Genomic DNA, 13168 nt, shown 5'->3' with positions numbered 1-13168 from the left:
TCATCTTAGGGACTATTTTGTAATTTAATTTGGAAGATATTTTCAAAAAGGACCTTTTTGCAATTTTCTGAAAATGTGACAAGTGTCACATTCTCATGGTGCCACTTGTTGGCATTAGGGTGGAGTGACTTGGATGCATCATCTTATGACATTTGGAGGGTGGAGATTCACCCACTTGTTGGCCTAGGATTAGTGCACTTGTTGGTTTAGATGGTTGACAAGTGTAGGTTTGAGATTAAGCCTAGGAAGGAACCTTGGATTTGTGACAAGTGTAGGTTCACAAATTAAGTCTTGCAATTATTTTTGGGCCACTTTGGGATTATGGTTTTAAAGGAGGGTTTTTGTGCAATTGACCTTAGATGTGTGTGTTGACCATAGTGTAGGATCACATAATGAGTGGAGGATTTCTATTTCCTCCACTTACACTTTTTCACATTATGTCATTACCTTCCTCACCATAAACCTAGCCTCCATGGATGAAGCTTAAAGCCTTAAGCTTTGATTTTGATTTTTGAGAGCCTTTCATTGATTTCCAAGCTTAACCTTGGGAATACTTTTTGTTCCCCCTCATCCTCCTCTTCATAACCTTTGAAGGGTTTGCCATTTTGTATTGATTTGCCTTGGATTCAAGAGGAATAATCCTCTTATGAGGTAGGGGGTGTTATAATTTATTACCTAAGGGTATTTCTTACTTTTGTAGTGATATATAAGTTGTATACATGTCTTTTGTTAATTTGAGAAATTAATGATTTGTCATAACTTGCATATAACTCATTTTAGACTTGGTATATGGCATGGCGATGACTTGATCATTGTTATATATTAAATTGGGATGATTTAAATGAGTTTTCAAATCTAGAGATTAAATGAATTTAATTTGATTTAAATTCTAGTTAATTGTGTTTTGCTTGTATTTCATTTTTGACTTGATATATGGTATGACCATGACTTATTGCTTGACATATATTAATTTGAGATCATTTGAACAACTTTTGAAATCTAGAGATTTAATTGATTTAAATTAATTAAATTCTATTTGATGATATCTTGCTCATTTTACACTTTTGATTTGATATATGTAATGAGCATGCTATGTTGTTTAACATATATTAATTAGAGGTTATTTGAATTTGATTCAAAATTTAGAGAATTTAATTATTTTGTTTAATTAAATTATATCTAGTGGCAGCATGGATCTATTTGTGTTTTAGAAGTTGTTTCTATATTCGAATCATGGACTTGGACTTGTTGTGTATTCACTTCGTTGTGTTTTGTGTATTTGATAACATTATTGTTATATTTATATTCATGAGAACATGTTTTCTTTATGGAATATATTATTGCATTGTGTAATGAATTGCACACCTTGTAATTGACATTATGTATGTCATTTTAGAATTGAAACTTTAAGGCATGGATTGTGTGGTTTCAACCTACTTGCGCATGGAATGTGTTTTCATGCATTATATAAATTATGTATAAGTTGTGAACTTATTTGATTTATTTTGGAGTCTTGGGAAATTGTTGTTACAAGTGACATGGCTAGAGTTTAGCTCTAGTGCGGGAGGTATGAGTTCTCTCCAATTGAGATACTGCGTACTAGGGTGGTCTTCCCAACGGATTAATGCCCGGAATAACCGTATTGATCTTGGTTTACCCCAAGACGTGATGTCCAAGTCTTCCACTATTTGATTTGGCATTCAATTCCATGCTGACAATCATATTTAATTGTGACTTGTGGTTTTGGTTATTGGCGATTTTGATGTTGTTAAGTACATCTATGTTAAATTGTTATATTTAGTCATTTTGGCATTTTAGATTTCAAGTTGACAACTTTGAGAATCTATATCTTGTTGCTTTGTATAGCATGCCCTTATGTTGATTGGGATTGCATACATGATATGATTTATGCTATAAATGTTTTAAGGTAGCTTAGGATACTCCCTGAGTCTAACATTTGATATAGACGTTGGGTGGCATGACCCTTTTGAATTATTTCAAGTCAATGTAAAAATCTCTAAAGAAATCGAGTCATGCATGCTCATTCTCTACGAGTAAACTTGTTTACTCACCCAGAAATTACTGGGGGGCTGTTTCAGGTACGAAGACTTGATTCGTGATGTTCATCATTGCTTGGATGATTATAGACTTGAAGGTTTTTAATTCTTGTAAAGGTTGGCTTGGAATGCCACTTATAGCCTTTTATGTCAAAATGTGTATATTTATTTCCATATATGTAATGTGTGCATGAGTACACTCTTTACAATGTATTTGACATGTATGAGATGAGGCCGGAGGCCAATGACATGTAATTTATATCCTATGTAATTTTTGACTTCATGGAATATTATGAAAATATTGAAAAATATTGAGTTTTTGCTTCACCATGTTTGCATTGGGTGTGGGAATTCTATTTTGATTCTTCCATAGGGTCTCCTTAATCATGTATGAAGTGTGGCCAAGGGCCAAATGGTATTTTGAAACCATTTCATAATTTTGAATTCTGAGTTTTCATTCCAAGTTTCATTTTTGTCATTTTGGCCGTTGGGGGGTCGAATTTTGCATCAGCGATATTTTTAAGCTGTGGATCATTGTAGCACATCCTACTAGGTAAGTTACGTTTGCGTGCATAATCGTTTTCAAGAAAAACTTCTTCTTTGGTGAAATGAGCTTCTTATGGACTCATTTTGCATCATTATTGTAAAATCTGATCTAGGGGCATTCTTGACTTTTTACAGTGGTTTAATTTTCTTCTTTCAAAATGGTTGCTTAGAAAACATGATTTTAGGGGGGGCTTCTTCTTCGTGTTTTTCCAGAAAATGTCGTCTTGGTACCGGAAATCCATTGCAAAGTTCAACTTTCTGTTTTTCATTTTAGCAGTTTTTTTTTACCTCCATGACCTAATTTCATGGAGGGGCATTTTGGGCCTTCCACATTGAGGGTTTTTTTTTTTTTTTTTTTTTTTTTTCCACTAGATCATGTAGAAAACTCAATTTTGAGGGAGGTTTCTTCTTTGTGTTTTTCCAGAAAATGCCATCTTGGCCTTCAAAATCCCAATTTTTGCCGAAAAACCCTTGCTTACAGGTTTCCTTGTTGACCCTTCTGTTTTTTGCTTCGTAACCGGTTAGAAGTGGTCTCCTAACCAGTTAGATGTGCTTGGGTAGTGTTGTGGTCATGATTTTTGGCCTCCTAACTGGTTAGGAAGGTGTGGTAACCGGTTAGATGTTCCAGGGTTTGCTCCTTTTGACTTTTTTGCCCCTCTTTCTTCCGTTAGCCATATCTTCTTCATCTGGACTCCAAATCAAGTGAACTTTTTTTTTTAATTTGATTAATTTTTCATTGTCTTTCCAATGGTGTACTTGGTGGCACCCACTTATATGTTAAAAATGACTGTTTTTCCCCTAGGTTCATTCTTGTCTGATTTTGAAACGCCGCTTCTGCAATTGTTTTCTTTGGGTTTCGTGACCTCATTGAGGGTCACATTTGTATCTTAGAGATGCGTTGTATCTCTAGAGACCATTGTTTCATCTTTTGCTTCTGCATTCCAGATCCAATTCGGATCATCACATAACACACTGGGTTAAAAAATCCAAGGTCGTCACAATATGCATCTTAAACACAGATTAAAACAAACTATTACGCAATTAAATTTAAGATTAATCAAGAACCCAAAACAACACATAAAATTAGTTTTAATTTAATATAAGCCTGTATACATGTTTAATTTAATCTTGGAATTATTCTAGGCATGTATAGAACACAAGTCTAAGGGAAGGAGTTAGAAGAAGAACTTGCCTCAATGTTTCGGATTGAAACCCTAACTTCTTCTTCTTAGCTTTTTCGGTGACCCCTTGGCTACCTTCGAAGCTTCTACTATGCAGTCCTAAACCCACGAACAGATCCCTTTCCTTCCTCCCTTGGTTCAGCCTTGAGCCTTGGCCGAGTTCTCCCTTCTCTCCTCACAGTTCTCTCTCTCAACTCTCTGTTAATTCTCCTTTTCCATATAGCACGTAATATATAATATAGCCCCCTATCACAGACCTATACTTATATATATATAGGCTAAAGGAAAACCCTAATCCTAATTGTGATCCAAGTCTAAGTCTAAAGGAAAATAAAAGAATAAGGAAAATAAAAATAAAAATATACATCTACATATTCTGTACGTGATATATACTTATATATATATATATATATATATATATGTATATATATAGATATATATATCTAACTATTATTATTATTAACAATAAATAATCTATATATATATATATATATACCCATATATATATGTACACTATCCATGGGTAAATATCCGTACCCATTTAACTCCTATCCAAGTAGTCCATAAAACCTTAATGGTTGGTCCATTACTACTATCCATAGCCTAACTCCTTTATATATAAAACCTAAAACAAAAATATTTAAATCATAACAATTAAATTACACATAATACACATCATCAGACAATAAATAATTCAGTTAAATCATTTAAATTCAAATAAAGCAAATAAGCACACAAATTACATTTAAACACTTAATTAAATTAAACACATAAACAAATAATCAATTATTCAATTAAATAATTTAAAAATGCAAATAAAACAATTAAATTAAATATTGAGACTATCCTTTTAAAATTAGGAGTATTACACCAGGTGAGTTTACTTGTAATATGGTAGTGATACCTCCTTTGGTTTTCCAGCCACAACCAAATCAGCCAACTTTAATAGAAAGAGATGTAATAGATACAAGTCCTCTTATGGAATGCCCTGGATAGTCTAGTTCCGAGCCAATCATAATGGAACGGGGTAATGATATCCAAGTAAAAGAATTCTTTAATAATGAAGCTGAGCATCTGCAGAAATTAAAAGGAGTTGTGACTTGTGATTGAAGAAAATAGCGCTACGACGCCAAAGAAGATTGTTTTGGAAAAGCCGCCGTATGGCATGACTTAGCAGTTTAAACCTCTATACATCAAAGTACTGGTGGAAATGAGACCCTTGGCAAGAGTTCTGGTGGATAACGGTTCAATATTGAACATTGTCCCAATCAATGTCACGTGCATGCTTGGAAAGTCTCCTGAAGACATCATTCCAAGTGATGTATCCATCAGTGGATTCATGGGAGGAACAGTAAAGACTCAAGGTATTCTGTCGTTGGAACTAACGGTGGGGGATAGAACTTTAATTACAGCCTTCTTCGTCATTGAGTCCACAGCGGCCTATAACTTGCTTTTAGGCCGCGAATAGATTCACCCAAACTTTTGCATTCCATCTTCCACTTCATCAAATACTTATCTTTTGGGATGAAGATGAGGTAAAAGTAGTGGAGGCTAACAACCTGCCATTTGTGATAAGGGTCTACCATGCAGATGCTGAGTAATATAGTGAAGAATTCATTCCAATTAGATTTATTGGAAGGGATACCAAGGGCCGTCTTAAAGTGTTGTTCTTACCCTTTTCGAAGTCATCAATCTATTGATCATGAATAGATCTTCAATTCCGTTTCTGATCTCGGACTTGAAATTCGAACTGAAAATTACCTGCAATTCAGTCACACTTGTTTTGACTACGAAAATCGCCAATTATAAATTTTATATCTCACATGTTAGAGGGAGTTAATTTTATCCCAAAAATTACAAACTTCTATATATCTAAATAAATAACAAAAAATATAAAACTGCATGATTGGAAATTTTCACCCGGATATAATACAAAATATATATACAGCTATATTCTGCATTTGAATTTCTATCCTGTCAATTTCTTTTATATTATAAGTACAACTACAAAAGTTCGTGATCCTCTCTATTCTTCGATGATTTGAGTCTCCTCTCTTAGTAGAGGTTCTCTGTTTTCAGAGTTTGAGTTTCTTCAACTTGGTGTTTCTATGGGATGGATTCACTACTCCATCCCGGCAAAAGTTCATTTGGATGGTCGGATCCGATGGAAATTTGGATCTTATGGGTTGTTCGATCGAGGGTTTTGACAGGTGGATGGATTTTTGGCCAATCTCCACTGTGTTTCCCTTTTGATCTAGGTATTTGGTTGGTTTTCTTGGCTTCTATATTAGTTCTACTTTTGTTTGTCCAATTGCTTATAAGCGTTAGGTTTTTGTCTGTGGCCATGCTTTCTGGGTTTCGGTTGGTTGTTGCAAGGGATTCCTTGTCGTCGGGTTCGATATTTGGGAAGGGTTTTCTCAATTCTTGTGGTGCATTGTTTTCTTGGTTGTGCGTGCTGGAGTTTCTCTCATGTTTAAGGTTGTTGCGCGTTGGACGTGTTCATGTAGCAGGTTGGTAGCTTATTTATCTTGCTCTGATCAGACTTGCCTCTCCTCCAACCGCCAATGACTATTGGTCGTGGCTAGTTGTTGCCGAAAAAATCTATGAGGCTGGATATCATTCGGAGCTTCAGTTTTTTGCTGATTTCTATTCTTGTTGGTGTTTTGTTTTTTCCAACGACACTTTCCATGATGATGGTTTGCCGGCGATTGGTCAACTCCCTTGGTTTGGTGATCGTGACACCTTTGGTCCCCCTCGTTTCTCACGTCATTTCCCGTGGCGTCTGATTTTGGATTTCGGGTCAAGAATGGTCTGCGCTTTGTGTCAAACGTGGTCAGTGGTGCGTGTGAGTGACAGACCCGCACGACTTGGAGGGCTTATCCTTGTGCACGTGGCCTTAGTTATCAGCCTTTACCGGCTCATTTGGCAGTCTCGTTGAGCAGTTGGTCTGCAATATGGCTTTTGACTTTTCATTTTCTATGGTGGGCTATGCTTCGATGTACTTTTGGCATGGTTGTATGTGGTCAGGACCAATGCCTTGCCTTTGTAAGGGGTGCCTGCTTAATTGTGTGTCCTATTGTTTTCTTTTTGTGGGTCTTGTTGTTCTTTTGTTGCGTTGCTGTGGTTGTTCAGTTTGTTTGCTTTGATTGTGTTTAGTGGTCTTGTTTCTTGTAGATGCCGTAGGGCTTTTGTTGCCAGGAAAAAAAAAAATATCTATATATATATATATATATATATATATATATATACATACAGCCATGTTTGTCTCAATTTTTGCTACTAATTTGGCTTCTATCTTCGTTACCATGTAAATGTTCCCTTTTTTTCTATTTGATCGACCATCCATGACCTTTGTTCTGCTTGTTACTTATATGTACAAATTATTACTATTTCAATATTAATACTGTAAATTAAATGACAGACCAGACTGTATAGGGTATGCAGATTGTTAAGGCAATTTTCAACTTAAGAAAGAGATATACTCATTTATAAAAATAAAAAATAAAAAATTATAAAAATAAAAAATTATTCTTTTATTTTGGTTTTGAAATTTCCTGATTAATATTGGTGGTGATTGATTTGAAAAAGCAGATACATAGTATTAGGTTCTGTGGTCCAACATTTTTTCTGACCTTGTGAAGTGGCATCTACAAAAGAATGTGATAGCTCAGATGGTCATGATCATCCAAATCAGTTCAAATTGGAATATTAGAGGACCATTTCACGAATCACGCACCGGGAACAAACCTAAGTTTCACGACTTCTAACACACGCATTAGGCCCCCTTTGCCACAAATTTCACATGATCTGATTACTTAATTACAAACAACGAAAGGTCATTAGCGTTCAGTCACAAATCTCAATATATAAAAAAAATTACAGATTCGAAAATTTCACGTTGATATAATACCAAATATACAACCAAGTTTAGCTCATTTTTTGGTACAAATTTGGCTTCAATCTTCTTTATCATGTTCATTTTTTCTGTTTGGTCGACATCATTGAACTTTGTTCTTTTGCTTGTTACTTGTATATACAAATTATTACTAAGGGAATTTTCAAAATTAAAGCAATTTTTATTTTCATGCAATAGCAAACTTCAATTTGACTTTCACAGAAAAGAATAAAGTGAAACAGAAAAAGTCTAAGAATTTAATTCCTTCCTTTTTAAAAGTTGAAGAATCAATGAAATTTCAAGCTTACCTAAAGGTAAGATTGAAATACCAATTCAGGAATTTGGTCATGACACTTTTTTTTTTTTCATTAAAGATTTGCTCATGATATATACTTGAACCACAAAAACCACACACTTTCCGAGTATTATGGATCTGCAGGGGTTCTCAGTTTGAATAAACACATGAACTATATATTTTATGAGCACATTTGTGACTATATATTTTATCAGCACATTTGTGAAGTCAAAGTGGATTTTGAAGCTAGCTAGTAACTTCTGAGTTCTGCCATGCCGATTCTCTAAAAGAGTGTTATTTTGAATTTTAATTTTTTTTTTCCAGATAATTCGGGTGACTCGGATTTCTCCTCGACTAATCTATGGGACCAGTACAAAATGACCCTTCAACACGAATTCATACTATGTTTGCAGTTGTCACTACTAAATAACTTATTGTATTGGCGAAAATTCGAACTGGGACTTAATAATGCTTCATGATGAGACACTAAGTCCAACCAACGCTTTCACCTTTAGAAGTTTATGAGGAAAATTTTTAGAAAACGAAGATAATATATATATGTAAGCAATTTGCTTTATGTTATGAGTTGATTTGAAGGGCTGTCGCTTGAATGTTGTTTGAGAGAGAGGAATAGAGAGCTGTTGGATCAATGAACAGTGTCCATAGTCTTATCAGTACTTAGTATTGACAAATCACTTGGTAGTAGTTTCGAGGAGGTGGAGGTTTGTTAGGGTTTGCACTGATTACTTAGGCATGGGTATTTTATTAATTAGGCCATTACATAATGTTTGTGTAACTATAATTATATGAAAGCATAGTGATATCACAATCAAATAGATACATTTTTACTTGTATTGCAAGATATAATTGGTTGTTGATAGCAAGTGGACACAGAATCACTAATGCACTCAAAACTTTCTCATGTATTATAAAAAATGTTAGTGGTCTTATTTCCTCTTCCCATTAATAGTCAGCCCGCCCACCTCTAGTTAGGGAGTCTTAATTCTAAGAGAGACGACCGCACACGAATCCCCTATTAAGGGTGACCACACATTAGACATGTGCCTCTATCTCCTTTGTTGTTCATGTAATTGACCACACAAGTGCCATGCCCATAAAATTTAACGAAAACGATTTAATTTTGAATTGAGAGAGACCGAATAAGACACAAGTGGGATCTGGGAACCATACATATGTGGGCTCTCACACCCCTAATGTCCTATGACAGTTTAAATTGGAGTGGACATCAGGTAAGCCAATTTAATGAAAATGTAGAGTCCAAGAGAATTGATCCCACCTACAAGTAAAAATTTCTATTTTTTTACTTGAATTATGCTTTTTCTTTAACTAGACATATCAATAATGTGATTGCATTTTTTATTGGTTGGACATATCAACGACTTGGGTCATATACGTCATTGATATTTTGAGAACCATACATATGTGGGCTCTTACACCCCTAATGTCCTGTGACAATTTAAATTAGAGTAGATATTAGGTAAGTCAAACATACTGCGTTGTTGTAATGTCTGGCTAATACAAATGTACAATTAACTCTCTTGATCCCGGCCACCTACACATAAAAACTGTTATCTATCAACTTGAGTTGTGCATTTTCATTGGCTAGACATATTAATAACATGATTAAATTTTTATTTGCTGGACATATTAATGACGTGGTCATACACATCATTGATATGTGTGGGAACCATACATCTGTGGGTAGGGACAGATCTAGGAATTCATATGAGGGGGTGCAAATTTATATAGAGAGATTTTTTTTATAATTTCAGTGGGAGCAATTTTAAAATTTTATGGATATAAATGCAAAAAAGTATAAATTTAGGGGTGTAAAATGAAATAATAAAAAATTTCAGTGGGGGCCACAGATACGTGCTTGTCTGTGGGCTCTCATATCTCTAATGTCTTGTGACAATCTAAATTGAAGGAGTAGATATTAAGTAAGCCAGACATACCATGTCGTTGTTATGTCTACCTAATGAAAATATACAATTGAAGAGAATTGATCCCACCTATATATATAAAAACTGCTATCTATCAACTTGAATTATGCATTTTCATTGACTGGACATATCGATAGCATGTAGCCAATAAAAATGCATGATTCAACGTCTTCTCGAATCGAAGAGCATATCACTATTCAAAGTGAGCAAAGCTCCTCCTCCAATAAGTACTGTATAAACAAGGGAGCTACTCTTTCAACCTCCCATCACTTCTCATGGGCAAAAATAGATGGCAAACATGTGGAAACAGAGAATATATAAAGCTAACTTCATTACATTTTTTTGCTAGCAAATAGGCTGCAACCTGCATGCCCAAGCTAATAGAAGAAAGCTATTGTGTATTGATCAATACATAGAAACACGACTTAATAGAATACTAAAGAGCCCATTAAGAGTGAGCTAAGCTTATTCATCTACTTAATAATAATGCATTTGATGCCAGAATTAAGATAAAGCCTGATATGGCTGCAGCAGTGGAATCAGAGAGCCACTTAGGTGGAGGGACATGACTTCATTGGTGGATCCAATTAGTTTCCCAGCTATGAACACAGCTGGTACAGGTGCATTAAACCCCAACCTCTTGAGAGCCTTCTCCATTTCCCTTCCTTCGGGGTCGATATCGATCTCATGAACCACAGGGATCACCCCAAGTTCTTGGAACAGAATGTTGACAGCATAGCTCAAGCAACATGTGCTCTTGCTGAAGATCACTACCCCATTTTCAGACACCAATCTCATCACCTTGTCCATCTTGACACTCCAAGCAAGCTCAAGAAGATCAATTACCTAGATTCCTTTGTACTAGAAAACAATTTTAAATTAAAGATCTTGTGGGCTTTTTTTTAAGGTTAAAATGAGATGTCACAACTCATCAGATCGAATCCATTTCGGATTTCGATCTGATGGTTGGAGTATTTTCTAGCTGTTAGGAGGGAAATAAGAGGAACGGAGAGATCTATGGGCAAAAGAGCAATTAGTTTGAGGCTTTAAGGTTGCTTGTACTTGAGTTCTCGGGCCACTCTCTATTTATAAACAACTAAGAACATTCAAAAGGTGATATGCTTTTGTTAGATGCCAATAGCGCGCTTAAATAAAGTTACTTTTGAAGACATATATATATGCTATTTTTGAATTGTTCCACACGCACACTGTACTTTTCATCAAGACATATATAGATGCTTTTCTTAGATGCCAATTCCCATGTGCATGTATGTTGACAATTCAATGGCCCTTTTTTTTTTTTTTTTTTTTTTTTTTCTGAATGATTAGTGTAAAATGATCAGTTGATCGAACTGGTTTGTAGCACAGTTTGCAGGCTAACAACCATGTATTCTTCAAATCATCTGGTCCATGGACCATGGAAATGCAACCAAAGGGTGGTCAAATTTTAACAGATTCTCCCAATCAACTTCTTAATATTCTCGGGTAGAAAGATCAGGAATGAGATATATAGCTTTCGGTGGCTGTGATTCTTTGTGTTGTTCGTGCCCACCAACTTTCACGATTCCTTCCCACGAGGGAGCATGTGATGATGGATCATGAGGTTCACGAGTCTCTGTTCATAAATTTTGTGGATGATCAAGCAAGCAAACATCTACTATTGAACACAATTGGGATGCTAGAGAGACTTCTGTGATCAAAACAGAGAAAGTGACATTTTCTTTGAGTGAATACTTAAACCACAAAATGGACCAAATTATTGGCAGTAATGTTGAGTTTGTAGCACCGATGATAGTGCATGGTGCATGCAGCAATGTAAATGTGTCATGGATCCATGACTCTATATATAAACATCCATATTTATGTCACATACATGTATGTATATATATAGACCTGCGTGTATGTATGCATTTGGGAAGCCCAGCATTGTTTTGCCATTTATGGCAAGATGAGAGCTCTTTCAATAACATCAGGGGCTTAAAAAAGTTATTGGATTTTTGGACATGGACGAATTCAAAGAGGGCAGAATAGGTTTATATATTACACATGACTTCACTACAAGTACTTGGCAACTTTTAACTTGTTATCATCTGTTTTAATTTATTATTTTTTTTTAGTTGATATAAACATTCTTTTAGGAATTATTTGCACTACAGAGAATTAGAACCTCGGACCTAATACTTCATGAGACATTAGAGTCAAGTTTTTATCCATTTGGACCAACCACTTGAATTAATGAATGGTATCATCTCTTGTATCAAGACATCCATTTAAAGGGGTGACAAAGTTGGCAATTAAAAATGAAACGAGTGTGTTTGGTTCTATATTAAAAAATAAATAAAAATGTTGTTCTCCAAATAGACAGAAAAAAGTTTTTTAATTAAATTGTATTTTCAGAAAATAATTTTTATAAAAAGAATTGTCAACTAAATAAACTTTTGTAGTGTATTTTGTATTTACTTTTTTAAAATCAGAAAATTGAACCAAACCCGTTTAAAGGATTCCACTTTGTGTAAAAAATTGAACACTCATAGCGTAAGAAAATATTTGCATGGTTTGTGATTATTGAAACAATTTTTTGAAAATTGTTTTGTGAAAATTCAGTTATAAAAAGACTTGTTTTTAAATAACAAGTCTTTTTTAATTTTTTTAAAAATATTTTATATTTTTTAAATTTTTAAAAACTATTTTTAAAATTATAAATCAAGCATGGCTTTAATTTCTACTTAGGGTTGAAAACAATCAACTTGTAATGAAAGATCATTTTTTGGCTCTGTTTTTTGCCCCTATGTGATCTCTTATCCCATGCGGTCGTCTTCCACTAATAGGTTTCTTCGAATATACAACCCGAGTTGCAAGACCATTGAAAAACGCCCATGAAAATTTCGCATCAATTTGGTGGTGTTGCAGCGGGAACTTTACCTACTTGTACAATTGTCACTTGTGCTCACTTCTGACATGTTTGAGACATGTTTATTTAGTGGATTCAAAGTGACGCATTCTATAAACTTTATTAATTATGTGCTATTTTAACACGTGGGAGAAGTTATTCTAAATATTCTTCTTTTTTTATTTTATTTTATTTTATTTTATGTGCTATTATTAATTATGTGCTATTTTAATACATGTCTCTTTTGAGTCTTGAACTCCTGATCTCTTTTGAGACTTGAACTCCTGATCACTAGCCCGTTGATTATTCTAAATATTCTCAAGGGGTGGTGTTTGAAATA

At 34.6% G+C, this 13168-nt stretch overlaps 1 protein-coding gene across 1 annotated transcript; it reads right to left on the bottom strand.

The window, feature by feature from the left end:
• Positions 1–10237: 10237 nt before the first annotated feature.
• LOC132306208 (monothiol glutaredoxin-S9-like) lies at positions 10238–11011 on the bottom strand. The gene has a single exon (XM_059803529.1). The coding sequence runs from the start codon at positions 10746–10748 to the stop codon at positions 10443–10445; it is 306 nt and encodes a 101-aa protein (XP_059659512.1). The 5' UTR covers positions 10749–11011; the 3' UTR covers positions 10238–10442.
• Positions 11012–13168: the final 2157 nt, after the last annotated feature.

The sequence above is a fragment of the Cornus florida genome, unplaced genomic scaffold (assembly GCF_030987335.1).
Source record: "Cornus florida cultivar Cherokee Brave unplaced genomic scaffold, ASM3098733v1 CherokeeBrave_3.0.0_Hap2_Chr05, whole genome shotgun sequence".
Lineage (NCBI taxonomy): Eukaryota > Viridiplantae > Streptophyta > Magnoliopsida > Cornales > Cornaceae > Cornus > Cornus florida.
Note: the sequence above shows the minus strand (reverse complement) of the source record. Positions and strands in the feature narration are given on the sequence as shown.